Here is a 25,784-nt window from a genome sequence, read left to right on the forward strand (position 1 = left end):
TTATAGGTGCAGCTTGCAACAAAAATAAAATTCTTGGTAAAATATTAATTTTAACTGTGGCTATACGCCCCATTAATGATAGCTGAATATTTTTCCAGCTTTCTAAATCTTTCTTTATCTGTGTCACTAGTTTATTATAATTATCGTCTTTAATTGTAGAACACTTGGCCGATACTCAAATCCCCAAGTATTTCATTTTCTTAGTTGTTTGCATTTTAGTCACTAATTCCAATTCTTCTTCTTGCTTTTTTGTCATATTCTTAGTTGTCATTTCTGTTTTGTTTTTATTAATTTTTAATCCTGCCACCCCCTCATATACTTCTAATTTTTGAATTAATTTTGGACTCGATTCTAGTGGATCTTCTAAAACAAATACTAAATCATCGGCGTAAGCTTGGATCTTATATTCTTCATTTTTAAGTCTTAAACCTTTTATTCCCTGGTCTTTCCTAATTTCATTTAACAATATTGCCAGAGTTAGTATAAATAGCAAAGGAGAGAGGGGGCATCCCTGTCTAACTCCCTTTTTTATTTTGATCTTCTCTGTTAGTTCTCCGTTCATCAGAACTTTGGCTGTCTGTGTGTTATATAGTTTTTCTATTACTTTTGTAAATTTTTCTCCGAATTTCATCCTATCTAATTGTGTTGGTTTAAATTTCCAAATTGCGTTGTCAAATGCTTTTTGTGCATCAAGGAAAACCAATGCCAATTGCTTTTCTGGATGCGCCTTATAATATTCTAATATATCTAGGATGACTCTCGTATTATTATTATTTTTATTAAACAATTTTTATTTATTTTTAAACAAATACAAACAAACATAAAAAACCATCTTCCATTACAAATTGTAGAAAGTGTGTAAGTTGGTTACAGATGCAGTGCATGCATCTCTTCCATAGTCACCACCTGCTTTTCATATCAAATGGCATATTTTAAATTCACATATATTCATGTATGTCACGATTATTATATCTCAATCTTAATTTGACTATAATTGTTTTTACATCCTTTTATATATAATATTCAAAATATAGAATAGGATTAAATGATAACATTCTATTAAATCATCCTAAAATCATCCAATCGCAATACATTTTATAACATATTCTAGATAAAGCTTTTAAACCTCCTCTCATATTCTCCATGTGTTGTTTATATAAAATTTCATATTATCAAGATATATATATATATATATATATATATATATATATGTATTGTTATCATTATTAATCATTATTTAACTATAGCTATTGTCATTTCATTTTATACATACTACTAGTAAACTAAATTTAGCTTAGTTTTTATTATACATTTTCATTGCATCAACCTGTATCTTTCCAGTAATAGTGCAGTCTTATATCTCTCACCATTTGTAGCATTAATATTCTAGTTACTTTCTTAATAAATCTTGTGTGAACTTCTCTTCGCAACATGTTGTTCCTTTCGTATCTCATAAAAGCTCGAAACCCAGCACCTGCTCTTTCCATCAGCTTATCTTTGGTTATCACTGGTACTTCTGTCAAGATTTCTCTCCTTATCTCCGCCAATTTTTCTCTATTTTCTTCTGTGCTTTGAAATCTGGGGTAGAGTTCCAATCCATCTATCTTCCCTTTCCATATCCCATTCTTGCCAATACCAACATGCTCACTTTGTTGTAAGTATCCAGAGTTTTCTTATCTCTGCTCATTTTTTCTTCCATTTTTTGAACTCTGTCCTCCACCTTCTTCATTTGATAAACATCCTCAGTTTTTCTGTTTTGTATTCCATATTCTCCAATCTTTTTCTTTTACAGTTTACAGTTTCTTTTTCCTGCTGCGCCATTCTTCCAATTTTGCAGGTACTGCCACCATAGGATTCAAGGCTATTTTAATAATCTTCAAACAGATTCATGTATTATCTTTCAAGTCAAAATGTTGTTTTCCCTCCAATAGCTAGTGATAGAACTTCCAAAAAGCACCTGTATAAACAACTTGTGCTCTTCCTACTATCACTGTCAGTAAACAAATTGAAAGAACCTTGAATCTCAAGTGATCAAAGAGAAAGAAGAAAAAACAATGTATTCAGCATCCAGTCTCTAAGTGGCAGGGTAACTACTTTTCCTCCTGTTGTTACAATCCTCTTTATAATCCTTCTTATTATCTTCTTTATATTCCAAGCTTAAGAAAGAAAGAAAAACCCTTAAATGGAGATCAAAAACAATCCAATCAAGCATTATAAAAAAGAAGGAAATTTTTATTTAATCCATAGGTGTAAGCAAAAGTGAAAAAAGAAGAAGAAAAATTAACCCATTCAGTTTAAAAAATAGGGAGTCTTTGCAAAAATCCAATCCATGAAAAAAAATTAGAAACAGGATAACACACTAAGTTTAATGTAGATTAATTTCGCCGCTTACAGTCTTCTATCTTCAATTTTAATTTAACTTAATTTTTGGGGTAGTCTCTTTTTCTAATAATAAAATTTCCTCACCAATTCGACACACTTTCTCTTTTCACTTTCTTCCCGTTCTGGAGTTGTCCCAACTTCAGCAGCTTCATTAGCTGTGTTTCTGTCGCCGGAAAAAAAGGCTATTCCTGGATCTTTCAGGGACTTTACGGTGTCCCTGAGATCAGCAGGAGGTGCCCTACTCAATCACCATCTCTCCCTTGAGAGCTGAGGTGGCGCAGTGGTTAAATGCAGCACTGCAGGCTACTTCAGCTGACTGCAGTTCTGCAGTTTGGCTGTTTAAATCTCACCGGCTCAGGGTTGACTCAGCCTTCCATCCTTCCGAGGTGGGTAAAATGAGGACCCGGATTGTTGGGGGCAATATGCTGACTCTGTAAACTGCTTAGAGAGGGCTGAAAGCCCTATGAAGCGGTATATAAGTCTAACTGCTATTGCAGGACAGTTTAGGTCCGAATGGACTGTCCAGCGGCAGAAATATCGACTGCGATCTTGGAGCACCAAGATCGCATGTCGTTCCATCGTGACATCAGCCCCTTCCTTTTGACTCTTGTATTATTTTCAATGTGTCTGTAAGGTAAAAATCCGTTTTGATCTGGGTGTATTCGTTCTTTTAGTACTTGTTTAATTCTTCCTGCCATAGTTGCTGCAAATAGTTTATAATCGGAATTCAATAACGAAATTGGTCTGTAGTTTTGAATTTCTTTGTAAGTTTGTTTCTTCTTTCGGGATTAGCGATATTATTGCTTCCATCCATGATTCAAAGTTGTAATGGCACTGAAAAAGGTGATTTATGACCATTTTTCAAACTTATGATCATTACAGCATCCCCATGGCCACATGATCAAAATTGGGCACTTGGCAACTGGCATGTACTTATGACAGTTGCAGTGTGGCAAGATCATGTGATCACCTTTTGCAACCTCAATTTTGCAAACTCCATTGTGGTTGTAAATCAAAGACTACTAGTACTTCATGCACAACTGAAAATGATGACTATGCTATTCTTAGTGAAGAGGCTTTAGATTTGATCCCAATGTCTCTAAACATCACTTGGATAGTCGAGACAAGAAACTCTACTGGGTTGCAATTGTTCAGTCATTAATTCTTTTCAGCAGACTAAGAAAATTGACTCAGATATTAATAGAATAGAATAACAAGAGGAGATCTTCTAGTCCAACCCCCTGCCTAGGCAGAAAACACTACACCACTTCAGACAAATGGATATTCAACATCTTCTCTAAAATTTCCAGTGTTGGAGCATTTACAACTTCTGGAGGCAAGTTGTTCCACTAATAGTTCTAACTGTCAATTGTTGTTCTAATTTCTCCTTAGTTCTAAGGAGAAACTAAACTAAACTCTCTGTCCATTGCTTCTTGTCCTACCTTCAGGTGGCTTTGGAGAATAGTTTGACTCCCTCCCTGATATATTGGAACACTGAATGCAGTATTCCAAGTGTGGCCTTTCCAAGGCATTATAAAGTGGTATTAACACTTCACGTGATTTTGATTCTATCTCTCTGTTTATGCAGCCTAGAACTGTGTTGGCTTTTTTGGCAGCTGCTGCACACTGCTGGCTCATATTTAAATGGTTGTCTACTAAGACTCCAAGACCCCTTTCATAGTTACTACTATTGAGCAAGGTACCATCTATGCTGTACCTGTGCATTTTGTTTTTCTTGCCCAAATGTAGAACCTTACTTTTTCACCATTGAATTTCATTTTGTTAGCGCCCAATGTTCAAGTCTGTCAAGATCCTTCTGTATCTTGAGCCTATCCTCTGAAGTGTTGGCTATTCCTGCCAGCTTGGTGTCAACTGCAAATCTGATGAGTTCCCCATCTATCCCCTCGTCCATGTAATGAACCTTGTGTATGTGTCACCGCTGATCTTCTTCCCATATAAACCAGTTAGTTAAAAAAGAGGGATTGGCAAAACGGGAAGGATAATGAAAATGTCTCTTTATAACAGAAGTCATAAACACTAAAGGCAGTGAACTAAAAAAAATCTGGCAAAAACAGACTATGTCTGCTAAAAACTGACAAATTTTTGCGCACACCGAACTAGCGGTAGTGCCGGCAGCAACCCACCCCTGTATGACATCCATTTCTTCCTTTTATCCAAAGTTGCTCTATAACTGTTTATTAAATTCTGTGCTACTGCCAAAACAAAATGATTTCTCAGTTGCTTATAATCTCCCATGCTCTGTCTGATCAGCATTTCCCAAGAGCACCACTGACTTAGCAAATTAACTCCCTGTATCTGTTGTTTTCCATCACCACCAGTAATCTGTCTGTCTAAGATATGGAATCCTAAGCCAAAGAGTTTTATATTTTATATTTATAATAAAATAAAACAATGTCATGTATGCATTAGTGAACTGATTTCATTACTTTGTTGCGAACCTGAAAATTGAATTTCTGATCCGTCAGTAAATGTGAGAATTTGGTAAATATGGCAATGTACTTTGAAGGTTTCTATTTGTTAAATCAAGCACATGAAATGAGGAGACCAACAAATTATTGAGCAAGCTCGTAGCTCACAGGTTTCAAAAAAACACTGAAGCAACCAAGTGAAAACAAGAACAAGGACCTTCAACCTGTTTGAAGATACATTTTTGCCCAAGTGAGATTCATTGTATTTATTCAATTTATTATCAATTAAAAAGATTACTTTTAATTATTACTGCAAAAGCAGTATATCTTCTCCTACTCCCCCAGACTAACAGCAGCCCAGGAGCCCCAAGGCATGTTCTCAGTGAAAGGATAAGTTTATTCAAATAAAAAGAGAAATATGATATTATTTATTACAGGCCACAATTATATATTCTACTTAATGTTATAGTAGAAACTACTTACAGGAGAGATATTGATTATATAAACAATGAATGAAAGACACATTAGCATCCATTTTAATAAATTGGGAAAGCAACAACTTTGGAATAAAACACATTAAGTGAAAAATTTGGGGTTTTTTTGTGTGCATTTGCATCAGTGCTGATTCATGCCGACTCCCTAGACTAGTCCTTGCAGTTTTCTTGGCAAACATTTTTGTGATGGTTCGCCTTCTTCCTAGGGCTGAAAGTGAGGGACTGGCTCAAGATCACCCATCTGACTCCCTGCCTAAGGCAGGATAAACGTATGGCCTTCTACTTTTTAGCTTGGAGCCTTAATCTCTATACCAAACTGACTCTCAAGTGAAATATAAGAACTTCTTGTCCATTTCTTGCTAAAGGCATTAAGCAGTTCCACATAAAAGGTTAGATAGAAGTTGAAGAAAGGCTTCACGCCCCTTCTTCAGTCCTGATGATCATTCTGTAAGTTAGCAAGACTCATCACTCTGTCTATCCCAGATGTTTAAGTACAGGAAGATGCACATAGTAGTACATAAAGATATATTTTCCTCAGTGACTCCGTTCAGTCCTTAGGGCCCAGCAGTCTGCTTCATTGTCAAAAAACTATCTATATAATGGATTGATTATGCAAAATCAGCTAATTTGAGAGAAATAATATTCTAGTTTCATAGTAAGAGAACTGCAGAAAGCCTCTAGATGTATAGTATTGTTTTTACTATTGTTTGTGAGCCACCCAGATTATGGTGCTATACAAATCTTTTGAATGAATAAATAAATTTAAAAAAATGTCTATGAGGCAACATGCCCTCCATAGCGATCCTGTCATGACTGAAGTCTCGCTATTCCTATAGCATATGTCTTTTAACATACTAAAGCAAGAGATATTTATTTATATTTATGCAATTTGACATTCAATGTCTCAGTGTTTTTCTAAAGAACATGGATCCAAATATGCATCTATCTGAAAGCCTTAAATGGTGATTCTGGTTTTATTCCCACTATCATCTTGCCAACTGCTCTACACACATTTCTAGAGACTCTTACACAATGGCTGCTCAGAACCTTAAGCGTTCAGAGGAAAAACTACCATGGATTATATAAGCATGTTAAAATAATTATTCTATTAAAATACAACCCACTACCCACTCCTTACCAATCATTGCCCCAATCATTTTTCTAGACAGATTACAAACTAAGCACAGGGCTCCCTCTTGAAATTAGAAGCATTTTGGAAAGTCAGATGATATTTGGCACTGGTATTTTGTTTTCATGCATGCCAGCCTATTTCTTTTATTTTTACACTCTAACAATATGGGTGGTATAGAAAACGTGGCCAGTACCTGAAAAATTATCCTGGGACACTACAGTAAAGAAACTGGGAGCACCTTCAGCTTTAAGGGAATTTTTTTCCTTGTCTATTTCCTGTTGAACAAGAACTTCTACCATTTATGAACAAGCAGAGAGCCTCTGGGGGAATGCAGTGTGCATGTAGAGGCCCTTTATTTCAAGTGAATTCAAATGGAAAAGAAAGACATTGTAATATGCAGCCTTTATTTAATGAACGTGTACTACTTTGGGTACAACGCCTACCTTCTTTACAAGGCACCCTTTGGCATTCATCAATGTGTTCAATTATCTTGAAAAGCCAGAAAGGTAACATAAAAATACTTCCCTGTATTCTCTGTTCCTTTGTAATTTTTTGTCTTATTCATTCCCTCAGGAATGTATGAGGAAAAACCTCTTTGAATAATTTACAGAAGCCTTTGAGGAAACAAGCTTTTTGAAAAAGGAAGTCAGATAAAGTAAAGGATTATAATTCTTCAATTGAGCTCTATGCACTACAGGTTTAATTTGAATAAGCATTCTGAAATGAAGTTTTAACACAACGAAATTACATTGGACAGATCAACATATAATAAGTCTAATATTATTAACTTAACTAGCAAAGGATAATTTTGTGATGACGTACTTTTGTCTCCCACAGTAGAGAATGTGAATTATAACACAGACATGATATCCAGGATACAATCCTTACTCTAGTTCCCACACTGTTCATCTAATTCTATGCTGACAGAACAGTGTTTCATTAACTATAACACTGTTAAACAACTTGAAAGTGTTTGACAAATTGGGGGAAAACTATCACAAGATTTTGGGATGGAAGTTCAAAAAGAACACAGGCTTTTCTGTGATAAAATTCTGAAGGTCCTGTTTTTTCCTTCAACTATCTTTGTAAAGTCCAGTTCTTTTCTCTTATATCTTATATATTTTATACACACATACACACACACACAATCTTAAATATTATATATTATATATAAATTGATACTGTCATAGGCAACTTTGTCTAGTCTAGTGACTTGATAGCTTGTTCCAATATGTGAGGTGTTGCCACACAGAAGAAGGGGTCAATCTATTTTCCAAACCACCAAGACAAGTCAAGAAACAATGGATGGAAACTAATCAAGGAGAAAAGCAACGTAGAACTAAGGATAAATTTCTTAACAGTGAGAACTATTAACTAGTGGGACGGCTTGCCTTCAGAAGTTGTGGGTGGTTCATCACTGGAGGCTTTTAAGAAAAGACTGGACAGTGCTTGTCTGGAATGGCAAAGGATCTCCTGCTTATGCAGAGTTGGACTAGAAGATCTCCAAGGTCCCTTCCAACTGTGTTAGTCTGTTAAAAGAGGCCTTTCAACATCCTCTAAAGCTAAGACAAAGGATCAAAATAGGCTGAAAGATTGTTAAAATGGACAGAATGATGGCCAAATTGTTATTTTAAACAAATCTCATTCTAGAACAGTATTTCTCAACCTTAACTTTAAGCCATGTGGATTTCAACTGCCACAATTCCCAAGGCAGCTTTCTAGGAGTCAAAGTCCACACAGCTTAAAGTTGCCAAGGTTGAGAAAGGCTATTCTATAAATTGATACTGTCATAGGCAAGCTGACATAATGGGATACCACTAAGTTTTATAACTAATGCACATAAAGAAAAATAAGAAGTATTATTAAACATTATTTTAATATTGTTTTATTTCATCATAGATTTTTCTTGAAACTTTTAAAAAACATTATTTAAGACATTTTGTATATTCACTGAAGGTCCAGCTAGAAAAGAAGTTAATAGCATATTTCATTGGATTGTGCAAAGCATTTGGAAAGGACATTTTATAAAGCATTTGCACCGGCAAATCATTTCTACAATACTAAAGCAGCCCTGAATTTAGGACAGCTTAGGCATCCTTTTGCAAGGCTGTACACAGAGACAATCCTTTTGCTGAGGCTTCCAGCAAAGAAAAAGTGCATTCATATAATAGTGCAGATATAGCTAGATAGAAACTTGCTATTTGCAATGAAAAGAAATCATTCAATGAGATGTCACATCTCAGCCGTGCTGAGCAAGCAAATAAAGTAATAACTATTAAGACCTCTTAATTTTTTAGTGTTTATTCGCACTATGAAAATTAACTGGCATCAAGCTAAGGCAAGCATACTCATAATGTACTCTTAAAAGAAATTATAAACACATGGAAAATATAGAATATAGATAACACAGAGAATATCACAGCCATTTACAGGATCATGGAATTAAACCCATGGTTGGCATGCTAATATTTTATTCTACTTTCAGTTGATTGATTTCAATATGATAAAATAAATACCCAATGAATAGACTAGACTAGACTAGAATACTACACCACACCACTTCACTACATTAAATGAATACTAAGTGAATATATTAATGAACAATTTGCAATTGCTGCAGTTTTACAACACTGGACCCATGCCTACAGAATATTATTATTTTATTTCAAATATATAACGTATTTTCTATATTTTCATAGCTTTAATAAGATAGATCACCATATTTTAAAAATGTTTTCAGTTTCTCCTTTTCTAAATGTGGTTATTAGCACTACTGCAGATCACATAAATTCCAATGGCTCAATTATTCAAGTTGTTGAATGCATTCTAATTGTTGAATTGATAATGATATTCCTATAGTGTTTTAAGCAATAAATCTATCTTTTTACCCATTATGCTGCATAAATTGAACTTACCAATCTTTGCATACTTTTGACATGCGTAGGGCTAATAGATAAGGCCTCTTCATACCAGCGCTTGGCTTCATCCGTATTTCCCCGAATTTCTGCCACCTGACCTCTCATGTAGAGAACATTGTGAGACATAGGAAAGAGGTTAGCAGCTTCCTGAGTACAAGCAGTGGCTTCTGCAGGTTTTCTAATTCCTATGTATACTTCAGCTGGAAACAGGAAGCAGAGAAAGAAAAAAGAATGAACAATTTCCCACAAGTATAAATGCTTTTTTTCTTGCTTTCACTCGGCTTTCCAGAAAATTACTTCCAGTAAAAAAGCAGTCATAGGCAAGAAGTCATTCTATGATATGGGAAAACACTTTTGCTTACTCTTTTTATGTCTGATCTACTATTACTCCTTTCCTCATTGTATTATAGGCCCCCTGCCATTTTTTATAGAACATGCTTGTATCTGTAAAAGAACTGTAATGTTACAATGACTATTGTATTAGTATCAAAAGTTCATTTTCTTGCAACACTTTAAAATATGTGCTAAATAAGTAAGAGTCAAATAACATGTTATGGGTCTCCAGCATTTTGACACAGCTTGAAACTAGGAAATATCGCAAAAAGTGTTGTCTAGCATACACTGTTGTTATGTTGTCTATCATAAACTGTGGATGTATATTGTCTATCACACACTGTGGAAGGCCTTTTCCTCTAGAATATTTTACTTCTTAAGTTATTGTTCTTTTGCCACCTTCAAAGTCTTCTCTTCCTTTAATTTTAAAAAGCATGCACATTTTTTATTCCTTTTTTATTTTGAATTTTTTTTATTTTAATTGAACAAAAACACAAAAAAAGAATCATCCTTTCATTACATCTTGTAGAAAGCATGTCAATTGGTTACAGATAACTTTCGTGCATTTCTTCCATAGTCATTACTTATAGTTCATATTAGATTATACATTAAAGTCAAAAATCTTTGTATATCTTACTATCAATGTACCACAATTCTCATTTGACTACATTTATTTGAACATGCTTTTACCTCATCATTCATACTTAAAGACAGAACCACATAATGGCATTCATTGGCTATTTCAAAAAATCCTCCAATAACATTACACCTTTATAGCATCTTTTAAGTAAAAGTCAATAAAGTTTCTAAGCCTTTCCCTCCTCAACTCACTGACTAAAATTTATATCTAAGTTACTTTAGCCAATACCATAGCATGTATATATTGTTAAACAATGACCATTAACATTTCCTTGTTGTTATTATAATTGGCTAAAAATCATTTACTATTTATGCCCCATCTCCTCTCATCAGGGCCCACGCCTCCCCCCAAAAACCTTACTCCTTTATAACAAGATCTAAATGAAAATTTGTTAATAATATTTATAGGTCTTTTTCCCAAGTCACAATTTACAATTTATATCCAAATTTCTTTTACTAAATTGTCAATACATATATATCATTACGCTGTATCCATTATCAAATTATTATTATTATTTATAGTTAATTAATTATTAGCGAGTAAATATTTAATAACAATCTAAAACAATCTAGGAATTACAAAGTTCCTACTTATTAATCACCAGTAAAAAAAACTAATTTTTTTATTATCAACTTTCATTGTCAACCTGTATCTTTCCAATAACAAAACAGTCTTATCTCTCTTGCCAATTGTGGAGTCAGTCTTCTTTTTATCTCCTTTATAAGGTTTTTATTGGCTTCTCTCCGCACTTTGTTGCTTGAAGGGTCTCTCAGATAATCTCCTTGCCCACCAGTTGCTACTAAAGTTAACTTGTCTTTGTTTGACAATCTTGCTTCTGAAAAAAATTCTCTTCTTATGTCCATCATCATTAGTATTTTTTTCTCTTCTGTGTCCTGGAATCTGGGGTAGAGCTCCAATTCGTCGAATTTCCTTTTCCACATTCCCTTTCCATTTTCACCCACATTTGCTCCATTAATAAATTCTTCCCTTCTCTGCCAAAATAATTCTCAGAAGCACCTATGAAAACAGTTCGTGCCCTTGATTTTTTTATCAGTTTCTGTAAACAAATTGCAAACCCTTCAGCTGCAAAGTTAGTGAAGTCAAATAAAGAAAGATACGTTGTTTCAAAAAACTCCGACTGGCAGTTAATTTTCACCTTCTGTAGGAAACAAAGTTCTTTAGATTGCTTTTAGTGTGATTTAATAACAAGTAGTAGGAAGAATTGTTAAAATAAAAAGGAAGGTTTTAATCCAGACGTCAAAAAATAAAGCAACAAGAAGCAGAAGAAAAAAAATCAATCCGTTCACTTTAAGAGGAGAAATGGAGAACGTGACGAGCATTTCAATCCACAAAAAATAGTTACAATGACAAAGGAAAAACAAAACTTTCCCATTAGGATTATTTTCGCAACTCAGTTCTTTAGTTTAAGGATCAATTTGGCTTTAAAGAAACATTTCTTTGGGCAGTCTTTAGCAAAATAGAAAAAATACCTCACCAGATGGACTCACTTTCTCTTTACACTTCCTTCCTTCCTTCTGGAGCGTCCCGACTTCATCAGCCTAGGGGCTGCCTATTCACTGCAGGCTTGAAGCACTTCCCTTGGATCTATCAGGGATTTTGTGATATCCCTGAGACCAGCAACGCTTTGTCTTCCTGATCACCATCTCTACGGGACGGTTTAGGTCTCACTGTACCCCCAGCGGCAAAAGTGTCAACGGCGGTCTCAGAGTATCGAGACCACATGTTGTAACGTTGCGACATGGCTTCTCTTTCCCACATTTTTTATTTCTGTTCTAATATATATTATTATTCATTTTTGCCTCCATGAAAATGAACTGGATAAAATAAATAATTGAATCCCAGATATTAGTTTTAATTTAGTTAATGTTCTTTAAATAAAATAATTTTAATCAAGTAATCTAAAAATGTACTTAATCTGTCAAAGGCATGGTCTCTAGTAATGATTTTATTAGTTTTAAAATTGTTTAGTGGAAGAAAGAAAAAATATATATGATAGAAGTTAAAAGAAAAATAACTCCCATAACTCAATCTCTCTATCTAATTATATATTGATCATGTTGAACCTATAAAAACAGAACTAAACATTTTGGTCTCTAATTTTGATTGAAGGTCAGTTCAATTATCTTTAAAAAAATCATCAAAAATACCCTAGGATAAACTGGACACATTATTGCAGAGGCCAGAAATTTAATTCATTGAAATAACAGGGTATATGTTGTAGTATCAAGCAGTCTTCCCACCCCAATCAATTAATGAAAGGAATAACTAAAAATAGGGAAAGGGTGATATTTTTATTTAAGATCTGATGTTAACATTTTAAAGTATTATATAACAACTGTGTTTCTTTTATATCTGCAGTATTCATGTTCTGAAATCTTTAACTTTGTTTTTAGTAAAATTATTGTTTCAATGCTGTTCTTCTTTCAGGGTATAGAAATTTTTTAAAAATGGTTTTGCTATGAAGTGGGATATGCATGTTGATTGCCCAGAGGGAACATCACATTTTTTTAGAACTACATGTAATTCCTCCAATATTACTACACTTGTTTTTTTAAGATTCCAGCTTTTAAAAATAATTTTAACAAAATGTGTGATGATATTTTTAAATGCATATGTGGAAATGGATGAAGTGTTAAAGAAAAACATATATGCAGCTATTACAATAAATACATAAAATACAAATGTGCAATAAAAACAACCAAAAATTTTAAACCCAGTTTGAATTATGTCCACATTTTATTGTAGTGCTGTTAATTTTTATGCCTATTAGAAACTGTTTTATTTCCTGTCAATGTTTTCCTTCCTCAATGTAAAAAATATGTACAACACACATAATGCAATTTTACTTGTGGATGGTGATTGTCAGTGACCAGAAACTGACTGTCAGTAAAATAATTCCTGGTTCATTATAAGCATAGAATTGCCTGTCTACTTCTCTGAATCTTTTGGGAAATGTTTATTTTATAAGGTGCTGGAACAAATTGAATATTCCATGGAACTGATTATTTTTTCAGGAGTTCAGAAGAGCTAATGCTGGAGAAAATAAGCTTTCTTACTTTCTCCTAAAAGAATCTGATCTCCTGAAAGAACTGAATGCTTTCTTTTTAGCAAATTCTTCTTCTTTCAAACAAGTAACCAAGTGCAGAGAGCACCAAGGACTTCACAGTCTTCTTTTTCCTCCCAGGATTTCATAGAGTATAGCAATGACTTTATAACACTATAGCAGTTTTATATAACACACACACAAACACACACACGAACTTTTAAAAGTAAATAGACATCCCTGTTTTACCTATTGGATATTTAATGCATTTGTTCCAATGCTCTTTTTAAACTACAAATTTAAGCCACTGTAGTTTGACAGCTTACCACAGAATTTTGATGTCACAATAATGTACGTCTTGGAGGGTGAAATATAGTTTTCCCACTCCTGTTAATTCTCTCTTTGACTAGTATATTTCTAGAATCTTAGCAACTACATTAGTGATCAGCTCAAGTTGAACCTGTGAGCTTCATGGATGAGTAGTTTAACCTCTCCTCTCCTATCTGATTATTTCTACTATGCCACAATAGGACTTCCAGCTTATTCAAAGTTGATGCAAGAAGAATTAGACAAGTACAGGGAGGGGGCCAAGAAGAGCTATTTGCTGCTTTGAGTAACAAAGCCTTTTTGAATATATATTACCCATATATATGTAGGTTTACGTATCTAGATACAGACTTCTCCAATATGCAGAATCATTTTTTTTTAAAAATGGAGGGCTACATTGGGAAAAGTTGACTTAGAGCAGGGCTGTCAAACTCCCAGCCCATGGCCAGATGCATCATGCGCTGGCCACACCCACACCCAGTTTAGCGAAGGGGAAAAAAGTCCCGATATATCACGTGATGCTGCCTTGACAACGTGAGTTTGATACCCCTGACTTAGAGGAATTACATTGTCCATTACAAAGAGAGAACTGTCACTCATATGAGCTGCCCAGTGAGAGTTGGGCGACCTACAAGTTTACTAGATGATGATGATGATGATGATGATGATAGTATCTGCCCTAGTTGTTTCTTTATTGAAACACAGCACAATGGCAGCAGAATTAAGAATTAAATAAAAAATATAATACATTTTCCTTGTTTGTTGTTATTGTTAATATTGTCTCCTAAATTGTGACAATAAAGTAATAATACAAAGATCAATATATTATATACTAGAAAAATAAAACATGTGAATCTCAGAATAAGAATTTGATGCTATTTTCTTTATTCATATCTATACCAAACGTGGGATCCAACTTGATCTTTTAATCTTGTATTTTTAAAGTCAGTTAGTTATTCTCTCTCTCTCTCTCTCTCTCTCTCTCTCTCTCTCTCTCTCTGTCTCTCTGTCTCTCTCTCTCTGTATAATATGCTAATCCCTTTAGGCTTCAACTAAGGAAACAAATCAGAGTGTACATGTATTCTGAATTACATTCATGTTATAATATTGGTTTTTCAAAAGAAAAATATACACATTTTGATAACTCTAGGTTATATTTTCAATTATACTCATCCCATGATTAACAGGATTTGAATGCATGAATTCAGCATTAAATCTAGAATTTACTAAAATATTTTATAATACACAAAATAAATTTAAATTTATAACACCTAACATAAAGAAACGTTACTGCTTGCAAATCAATTTCTGGGCATAATTCAAAGGCTGTTTTTCACTGACTAGACTGCAGTTTTCCATAAAAACCACCCTGTTTTATGCTAATTGGCATAGGCCTTCTTTCTGATCTGCCAACCGAAACTAAGATGTTGGACTGGGAGCACAAAGTTCCAGCTTCTAGTTTATTACTGGCCATGGAAAGTCACTGGGTCACTCTGGGCCACTTATTCTCTATCAGTCTAACTTATTTTTCAAACTGTTGCTGTTGTGGTGGGAAAAACCCAGGAGAGAACACTATGTGTACTGCCTTAAGCTCTTATTTACAAAAGGTAGGATATAAATCAAATAATAAATAAACGCAGTAGAAACCTGGCAAGAAGGATGTCTTCTCAGCTACCCTTGTCAGAAAAGTACATCTAGTTTCCTTGTTAAAGATGTTCCAGTCACTGGTTAGCAAAGTATTTTAATTTCAACACATGCTAGTTCATACTTGCTACATCCATTTTAAATGTACAATATATTTAACAGAATCTTTTACTGATGTCTCTGCTCTGGTTTTACGCTTTTAACTTTGTAAAACACCATTAAGTTAAAGGCAGGATACAAACGTCACACACAAATACTTCCTCTGACTGAGCATCTTTTCCTTGGGCTTGAAATGAGATTCAAGTCTCCAAGGATTACAGATGGATAAAACGGCTATTCCACATGAAGAATTCATAGAGCATTCTGGATTGCTTGTACTACTAGGACAATACATTTAGCTTCTCAGAAATAATTAGCTATGCCCAGCAACCAGTTGGTAATGGCTGTCACAGGAAAGGCAAAAATACGTTTGCTGTCACAGGAGGGAAGGGAATTCACAGAAGAGAATAATACTTTCATAGAAAGCATTATTATAAACCGTGTCATTCTGGAAGTATTTAAAAACAGAAATGTTGCAGGATTTAAGATAGGAAAAAGATGAGAAGTCCAATTACCAAATGCTCATGGCCCTTTTAGGTCCTAGAGATTTAAACAGGTTTCACCTTTTTGCCTAACTTGTGTATATAGATACGAAATGATACAAAATGTTTATATTTGGCCAGCACCAGTAACTGTTTTATAACTTAGTATCTATAGTAATATAATCAACCAATCAATTAATTTGTTGCAGGTAGCCCTCAAACTTATAACCATTTATTTAGTGACCGTTCAATAGCAATAGCTCTGACTTATATACCGCTTCACAGTGCTTCTACAGCCCTCTCTAAGCAGTTTACAGAGTCAGCATATTGCTCCAAACAATCTCGTTTTACCAACCTTGGAAGGATGGAAGGCTGAGTCAACTTTGAGCCTGATGAGATCTGCCAAACTGCAGTCAGCTGGCAGTCAGCAGAGGTAGCCTGCAGTACTGCATTGTAAACACTGAGCCACCATGGCTCAAAGTTACAGTAGCACTGAAAAAAGTGACTAATGATTATTTTTTACACTCACGACTGATGCCGCATATCTGTGGTCACATGATCAATATTTGGACACTTGTATTGTAAATACTTGCATGTATTTATGATAGTTGCCGTGTCCCAGGAGCATGAGATCACTTTTTGCGACCTTCTGACAAGCAAAGTCGGTGGGAAAGCCAGATTCACTTAACAACCATTTTATTAACTTAATAACTGCAGCGATTCATTTAGCAACAGTAGCAAGAAAGGTAAATTAGGGCAAAATTCATTTAACAATGGAAATAACCATTGGCTTACCCGAAGGGTCCTTTTCTGTGTACTGCGGGAGAGTCCAAGCAACGGGTTAAATCAGTCTAGTTACTGAGAAATCTTTTTCCTTGGCCACGCCTCCTGGTGTTACTTGGCGCCAGAATTTTGAGATGTTCTGAAACCGTGAAGGCTGGAAGCATGATGAATCAGGTAAAGAAAGTCCAAGTTGACACGACAGTCACGAATCCCTGGACTGGGAAACCAGGGTGGGTTGAACTCTCCTGCGGTGCACAGAGAAGGACCCTTCAGGTAAGCCAATGGTCATTTTCCTGTGCACTGCTTGGAGAGTCCAAGTGATGGGACATATCCAAGTTATGTCACTAGGGCGGGCAGAACAGTCTTGGGATTCAGCCGTGGAAACAACCGCCTGTAGAACCTGCCTGCCAAAAGATGCCTCAGCCGAGGCATACATGTCCAATTTATAGTTCCTGACAAAAGGCGATGGTGAAGACCAAGTAGCTGCTCTGCAGATGTCTTCAATGGTAGCCTGGGTGGCCCAGGCCGTGATGGTGGCAGTGCTCCTAGTGGAGTGGGTAGTATTGTGCCGTGGTACCTCCCTGGACTGGTGTTAGTATGCAGCTGCAATGCATGCTCTTAGCCACCTACCAACTGTGGAAGATGTCACCTTCTTACCCAAGGAGCCAGGCTGGAACGAAACAAAGAGGACTTCTGACCTGCGGAAGTCCGCAGAGTATCTGATGTATATCTGCAGGCCCGTCTGACGTCCAATTTGTGCCAACCACGTTCCCTCGGGTGGTTGGGGCGCAGGCAGAAGTTAGGCAGGATTACTTCCTGCGTCCTGTGGAACCAGGTGTTGATCTTTGGGATGAAAGCAGGGTCCAGACACAGTACGACCCTGTCCGGGTGGACGACACATAGATCCTGCCGGACCGATAAAGCCGCCAGTTCCGAGATGTGTCTCGCAAATGTTATTGCAACAAGAACGGCAATAACCATTAAGGTGAGGTGACGAAGAGATGTCATACGTAGAGGCTCAAAGGGCGGAGAGGTAAGAGCCTGTAAGACCACTGATAGCTGCCAGGTAGGATAGCGGTGAACCACCAGAGGGCGTAAGTTGGAGGCGCCCTTAAGGAACCCTCGAGATCTTGCTGAGGCGCTGGACGAACCCTCGAGATCTTGCTGAGGGGCTGGGCCGTATCGCCGGACCAGACAGTGGATAGTGCCGCCACCTGACGACGAATGGTATTGGGGGTGAGACCTTTGTCTAGGCCCCCTTATAGAAAGTCCAGTACACCGGAAACAGGCACAGTGACTGGATCGAGACAGTAGGTGTTACACCACTTGGCGAAAGTGGACCATGTGGAATCATATATCCTGGTCATTGATGGTCGTCTGGACCCCTGGATGGTACGCACAACCTCCTCCGACAGGCCTTTGCTCCTCTGGAGATCCCCCTCAAGTGCCAGATGGTCAGCCGGAGCCATTGGGGGTCCGGGTGTACTATGGCCCCCTGGCTGAGGGAGACATGGTCCCAAGGAATCCGCCATGAGGATGACACCGATAGGCTGACGTGGTCGGCGTACCATGACCTGCGAGGCCAATGGGGAGCTACGAGCAGGACCTCCGCTCTTTCCGCGATGATCTTGCAGATTACCTGTGGTAGAAGTGGAAGCGGTGGGAAGGCGTACAGAAGACCCTGAGGCCATCTGCATCGAAGGGCATCCGTCCCCTCCACCCCTGGAGAGTGGAAGTGGGAGAAGAAGTGCTGAAGCTGCATGTTCTCTTGGGTGGTGAACAGGTCAATCACTGGGATGCCCAATCTGTGAGACAACTGGTTGAACAGGGCCAGATCCAGATGCCACTCTGCACTGTCTATGGTGGTCCTGCTCAACCAGTCCGCCTGCGTGTTGTCCACTCCTGAGATGTGGTCGGAGTGAATGGATGCAACATGACACTCCACCCACCTGACCAAGGCCTCCGCCTCCGCCATGAGCTTCGTGGACCTGGTGCTGCCCTGGCGATTTATATGGGCCTTGGTGGCCACATTGTCCGTCATCAGGAAGACATGCTGATGAAGAATGTCCTGGTGAAAATGTCACAGGGCGAGTTTGGCCACTCGCAGCTCTAAAAAGTTGATGTTGCAGGCTGCTTCGGCTGGGGACCACTTGCCTTGAATTACGCGATATCCCATGTGCGCCTCCCAACCGGCAAGGCTGGCATCTGTCATGATGACTACTCTGGTGGGCTCCTGGAACAGGTGTCCCTTTAGTAGAGCCGTCGATTGCCACAACTTGAGAGACCTCTTCACGGTTGGGGGAATCCGCATCCTCATGGATGAGTTGCTCTTGTTGGCTCTTTGATGGGGCAGGAGAAGCCACTGCAACTCTCTGGAGTGAAGTCGTGCCCAGGGAACGACCGAGATGCAGGAGATCATCTTCCTCAACAGTTGTGATAGGAATAGCACGGAGACTTGCCTCAACCCCAGAACTTTGCGGGTCAGGGAAACTAAACTGTCTATCCTGTCCTGGGAAAGGAACACCCTGCAAGATGAGGTGTCTTTCACCACCCCCAGATGAATGAGTTTGGTAATTGGGATGAGATGACTCTTTTCCAGGTTCAGGGAGAACCTGTGATTCCTGAGGGACCTCATTATAATGTGGAGGTCCCATAAGGTCTGTTTCCTGGACGACGATTGGATGAGAATGTCGTCCCAGTAACGTCGAAGCCTTACGGGACTGCATCTGAGTTGCACTGCAACCACTGACAGAACTTTTGTGAAGGTCTTGGGTGCCAACGACAGGCCGAATGGAAGGGCCCTGTACTGGTAGTGTCGGCCGGCACAGAAAAACCACAGGAACCTTCGGTGTTGTGGCCGAATGGGAATGTGTAGATAAGCCTCCTTCAAGTCGATGGATGTGAGGAGGTCCCCCTGGCGAATCCCCGCTAGGATAGTCTGCAAAGATTGCATCTTGAACCTCCTGTATGCGATGTGACGGTTGAGGTTCTTGAGATCCAAGATGGCTCTCCACCCCCCTGAATTCTTGGGCACCAGGAAGAGAATGGAATAAAATCCTCTCCCTTCCTGGTCGGATGGAACTTGTTCCACAGCATTGATCTCCAGGAGATGGTGAATTTCCTGGGTCATGAGTTCCCTCTTGAGAGGGCAAGAGCGGGTTAGACAGCAGATGAAATTCTGAGGGGGTTGGGAGAGAAACTCCAAGGAAAGCCCCTCCCTGACAGTCTGGAGGACCCAGGCATCCTCCATGGTTAGTGCCCATTGGGGAGCGAACAGCTGGAGTTGGCCCCCAATGGGAGGGGAGCATTGATGGTCACTTGGACTTGCAGAAGGGCCTATTGGAGGCCCTGCCGCGGTTGGACCTGCGGTAGTTGAACTGCTGCCTACCTCTGTCCTGAAAGGACTGCCTGTCCTGGGACCTATCTCCCGATTGACCAGCTGGTTGGTTTGAGGGAGCGGAAGAGGATCTTGCGGACTCACTGGAATGAAAGGGAGAGGATTTACGATCCTGTTTCTTGTTCAGGGTGGGCAGAACTTTCCGTTTATCTTTGGATTCAATCAAGAAGGGGTCTAAGACCTCCCCAAATAATTTGGACCCCTTAAACGGGGCAGACACCAATTTCCACTTGTTCTTCTGGTCCGCCTGCCAGTGACGGAGCCAGATGAGGCGACAGGAGATCACGTTGGCCGCTAATGCCCTAGAGACGAATTTGGCCATGTTAAGGGAGGCATCAGCCAAATACTGGGACACCACAATCATTTTTGTTATGTCCTGGCGAAGACGAGTGTCTCCTGCCGGTAGTTTAGCCAAATGAAGAGGCTCTGTTAAAGAAGGACGTGGATGATGAAGCCTTAATGGCCCAGGCCGCTGCCTGATGAATCTTGTGGCAAGCCTTCTCTGCTTTTTTGTCCTCTGCCTTGAGGCCTTCCAACAAGTCAGTCGGAAGGACTGAATTAGAAGTGAGAGCCACTATAGGGGGGTCTACAGATGGCAGGAACAGGATGTCTTCCAGCGCAGGGTCAACTGAGTACAGCTTCTTGTCCCCGCCATTGGGCGTGGCCAGGGAGCCAAGCTGGGCCCATTGCAGGTTCGGTACCCACTTGAGTGGTGTTCTTAGCCTTGTGAAAGATAGATTTAAATAGGCTAGGCTTAAAGAGCTCCGAGAAGGCAGGAGCATCCGGAGGAAGGTCCTCTTCCTCCGAGAGCTCCTGCTCCTCCTGACCCGGGTCCTCCAAAATGGAAGCCTCACTTAGTGCTGAGGACTCCAGAGATGGGTGATGGACCCGCCTGGCGGTGGAGGGAGCCTCCTGCCTGGGTTGAGAGGAACTGGGAGCTCTGCATCCCCTGGGCAATGCCCTGAGACATGGCATGGGAGACCACCACCTGAATGTGGGCAGATAACTCAGGTTCCTGAGCTATGGCAGAGTCCGAACCAACGGAATCCCTGGAAGGATGAGGAACATGCCGGGCAAGGATGGGATGAGCGAGCCCTCTGGGGTTAGGGTCCTCGGGGGTGGGCCCTGACTCAGAAACACACGAAAAAGCAGGTTCAGCCAGAGAGGTCCTGGGAGTCCATTTCCTCATCAATTATGGACAGGCGATCCCCCCCTTGGGAGTGGTGGAATGACTGTCCCAACAGGAGGGGTAGGCTGAGGGCACTCCCTCACAGCCTGGCATTGGGCCTTCTCGAATTGTTTGTTGAGAGCCCACTGCCGCCTCTCTGCATCCCTAGTCGCCACTGTGGAAGATTTATAGGGATGGCTATCCTGACTGGCCACCCTGCCCTTCCTTACCCCCGCTTGCAGAAGTTCCCTTGCTAGGGGCTTGAGAGGGACCTGGTCTACCATCAGGGAAGTCAGATGGGCCAGGATGCTCCATGGCCTGATGGCACAGATTTCAGACAATAGGCCAATACAGGTGGAGGTCAGGAGATGAAGGAGACTGGTGGCTGGTGCTGGATCAGAAGACACGCAGATATTGTGGAAGCAGGAACATTTTGTGGGAAAAAAATCCAGGGGAATAAAACAGGGGCTCTGCAATGAGCCCAATGAATCCAGCCACTCGACGGGAGGTGAGAAGGTGGAAAAGCAGCCGAAGCTGCAAGACCAGGCAGATAGATCAGGGAGAATCAGTGGATAAAAGGCAAAAAAATTTACATAAAAATCCTCCCTGTGCCGATGTATGACCACCAGATGGCCAAGACGCCAGCGCCGCTTGGGGAAACCCTGTGGGTGAAAGTGACCCAGCTGGAGACCCGATCAAGGCCAGCTAACCACCCTGAGGCTATCTGCAGAAGCGTGGCTGAGCGGGCACACCAATGGGAGAAAAACACGCGAATTCAGGCACTCCCAATTGGCCGGGGCTCCGGTGCGAGGGAGAAGGAGGTGAAGATGGCGCCCACGCGATTTAAAGCCCTCCGAAGGGTGAGAAAATCGCAAAAAAAAAACCCCAAATAATTCCAACTAAAAATGGGGAACGCCGGCAGCCGCCAGAAGCCTTGCCGCCCCTGCCACGCTTTAAAGCAAAAGCGGCAGCTCTCCACTGCCGTCCAAAGGCGGTGCGGCAAGTGGAGGACCCCACCACCACCACGCCTACCTCCGAGACTCTAGCAGAAATTAAATGACATGAAGCAAAAAAGGGAGACAAATGAACTGTTAATTATAGGAAAACATATTAAGGAAAAAGAAAAGGAAATACTAGAAGGAGAGTCCAAGCCTAGATAAATTACGCTGGAGCTCACAAATATAAGTCCCAAACGGGCAGACTGAGGAAAAATTCTGGCGCCAAGTAACACCAGGAGGCGTGGCCAAGGAAAAGATTCCTCAGTCCCAGGGCAACCAGATTGATTTAACTTGTCGCTTGGACTGTCCAAGCGGTGCACAGGAAAATTTTGGGCTCAACTGAAGTCATAAACATCAGTCAAGGATTACCTTTATTTACAATCTCCAAGTCATAGTTCTCATTTGGGAGTTTAATCTTCCTCCAAATTCTAGTTCAGATTTAGGATTAAGCATTTACCTCTATACAAAGTACTTTAGAAAAAAAATAGAATACTGCAGATTTGAATATTTAGTTGGAAACAAGAATTAAATTAAAAATTACATAATGCCCATATTTCTTCTTATGCATGGTACACAAGGAAATTTTGTAAAATATATCATCTGTGTGTGTGTGTGTGTATGTATGTATATATCAATCAATCAATCATCTATGTATCTATCTAGCTATCATATACCATATACTAGCTAGCTATAGCATTTTTACTTCCTTCAAACAAGTATAAATGCTCTTCCACTTCAACAATCCTTGAAATGACATTATTATCTGAAGTGGACTAATGGGGGCCCTTTCCTAGCTTCACAAAGTGCATTATTTCACATTAGCTCAATATGAACTGCCTAATGTAAACATGCATAGATGGGCCTGCCTGAGACAGAATAGATAGAGTTAATCGGGGATTGCTTTTATTTTCCCACACACTGTTCATTTAAAAAGCTAATAAGTATTAGCTTACTAGTATTACATATCATTTCTAGCATACTATATCAAAAATAGCATTTTTGAAATTAGACTATTGGAACTCCTGAATATATATAGCTATTTCTCATGGGAGAAAACATTTTTCTCCTGTTTGCAGTAATCAAATGTATAGAAACCTAAATTAGCCAAGCATTAAAGTATGGCCAGAAACTCTTCCTAAAATTCTGAATTAAAACTACTAATTTATTCACATAAAACATACATATTCTTCCCAAAAATTTTCCCAAAACTATTTTAGTGGTTTTTATCATTTGATGCATTTTGAGAAAACACTTTTAAAGATACATTTTTCAGATGGCATTTATCTTTTCTGCTAAAGCTGCTGCTTTCTATCCCAACTACATATTTCTTGAGTAATGCCATTTTAAAGTTCATGGAAATAAGGTCGCACCTAATTTGCAGTGTGACATCTTACATTTCCATGCCTTAACATCTTCTGGCCAGCGGCTGGGGAAAAAACACAGGGAGAGTAAACCTTCTGACAAGCTTGTTAAATACTAAATGCACCCTTCTTCTAAACCTGCAGTTTTCATAAATTAGGCATTGCTGTGTTCTTGTCTTCAATCGAATCAAAATGCCACATTCTGAAAAAGCATCCTTCTAAGCAGCGTTTTTATGCTGACATCCAATAAAACATTCTGGCCTGCCGAATGCAGCAAAGAGTTTCCTGAGGCTAATGGGGAAGAAGAAACAACTGCTCTGTCCCATTACCTGCATGAAGCCAGATCTGAGCCAAAGTCATCCAAGGATGCAGAGGACCCTGCTTTGGAGTACTACTCTGCAAAGACGAAGCCACCTCTGATAGTGCCTGCTCCACTCTAGAGGCTGCTATTGATGTCGCATGGATCGAACCTATGAAAGGAATGACAAATAATTGATTTCAGGAGAAAGGGACAAAGACGCAAGCTCTCACATGCAGGTTCTAAATTCTTCATTTTAGCTCTGTGTAAGATAAAACTGTTATAAATCCCCCAAACCTATACTTCAGGGGATGTGTATGACATTTTTAAAAAAACTTCATTAGGAGGTTAGTGTTGGTGAACCTGTGTTAAAAGGCTTCTAGTGGAAATGGCAAATGAGACTGGAGCAGCCATTGGGAAACACAAAGATTTTTAGCTATAAGTGGAAGTGAGTAAATTTGTGAGTACACAAATGCTAAGGTCCAAAGGGTGTGCAATAACACTGTATGATAATTTCATTTACTTGCTCTTTAATGCACGTCTTTGATATATTTTTTCAGCAAAAGGGATAATTTGAAGGGTATATTAAGAGTGGGGAAAAAACCCAATGTATTACATGGGGAGTAGCCTCAACATTTTCCTTAAAAGCAATCAAATGGCATAAATCAGTCATTTTCAACCTGTGGTCCGCCAATGTTGTCACAGGGGCTCCGCGAAGGCTTGAAGAAACGCTATGATTTAAATCTTGGGTTAAGTCTTTCTGGTCCGGGGCTATGGTCTAGGGCCACAAAAGATTTTTAAAGGGGGTCCTTAGTGAAGAAAAGGTTGAGAACCTTGGGCATAAATTATAAAGTTCACCTATCAACAGCACTAGCAGCAGTTAGAAAAGTAAACAAAATGGACAGTTCATTCAAAATGAGTTGGAGTATATAAAAAAAGCTGATTCAGAGCTAGTAGATCTTGATATCGCCTCATTTATTACCATTTGTCATTTTTAAAAAAATGACTAATCATATTTCAGTGCACAAGATGGTGCCAAGTTATCATCAGCTCTCACTACGCATTTAGAATATAGCAGTTTTTGCTGCAGTTTCTAATTATGTAAGAGACTTAGTACATCTCTTTAAATGTTCATGGCACTTATTAAATAGATTGTACAAGTATAGCACATAGCCACATTCCAAAAAAGCTTAGATTGCCAAAGAATTTAAGTGCAAAGTGAAGTATTTGTAAGAAGAAAACGAAGATAAATTCCTTCTTTGTTGAGCTATGGCAAACTTATCAACTTCTCTGGTTTTCTTGATGGGAATTTTGAAACCAAATTTACCTTTTTTCTTCACAAAGTAATTGTATACATTTACAGATAGTTGTATTAGATACCAGAGACAAATATGTCTGGTTGGAGTTATTGGCTTTTTTTGTCTGAGTCATACAATCAGTCATAGCAAGTGCTTTTGATTTTTGCCTTTTTAACAACATGCAGCTGAAACTGTTCCTTACACTCATTAGGCTGCAGTGTTTCTCAACCTTGGCGACTTTAAGTCCTGTGGACTTCAACTCCCAGAATCCCCCAGCCAGATGGCTGGGGGATTCTGGGAGTTGAAGTCTACAGGACTTAAAGTTGCCAAGGTTGAGAAACACTGCATTAGGGGAAAATATTACCCATTTAGTTTCTGTTTGCTAAACAGTTGGTTAAGGTAGAAGAGGTCCGACTGAAACAAGCAGGTTCCAAAGAGATACTGCAGGAATTTCATCCATTCTTCATGTATTCCTTTCAGTTTTTTAAAAATATATTTCACACTCCTACATCCAAATCTTACAGAAATATATCTGAA

The 25,784-nt window shown here is 39.0% G+C and overlaps 1 protein-coding gene across 5 annotated transcripts in view; it reads right to left on the minus strand.

Moving 5' to 3' along the window:
• The window catches only part of TTC7B (tetratricopeptide repeat domain 7B), a 119,068-nt gene that overhangs the window by 20,832 nt on the left and 72,452 nt on the right, over positions 1–25,784 (minus strand). For 4 of the 5 annotated variants that reach the window (XM_087725428.1, XM_087725438.1, XM_087725431.1 and 1 more), the window contains 2 exons: positions 23,981–24,121; positions 9,353–9,555 (listed from right to left, as the gene is read on the minus strand). In XM_087725428.1, the coding sequence (XP_087581554.1) occupies positions 9,353–9,555; positions 23,981–24,121 (344 nt within the window). The remainder of the gene's footprint in view (positions 1–9,352; positions 9,556–23,980; positions 24,122–25,784) is intronic. The other variant, XM_087725451.1, reaches the window with a different exon arrangement.

Source organism: Thamnophis sirtalis, unplaced genomic scaffold (genome assembly GCF_051295495.1).
Source record: "Thamnophis sirtalis isolate CommonGarterSnake01/CBP01778 unplaced genomic scaffold, rThaSir2_p1.2 scaffold_1, whole genome shotgun sequence".
Lineage (NCBI taxonomy): Eukaryota > Metazoa > Chordata > Lepidosauria > Squamata > Natricidae > Thamnophis > Thamnophis sirtalis.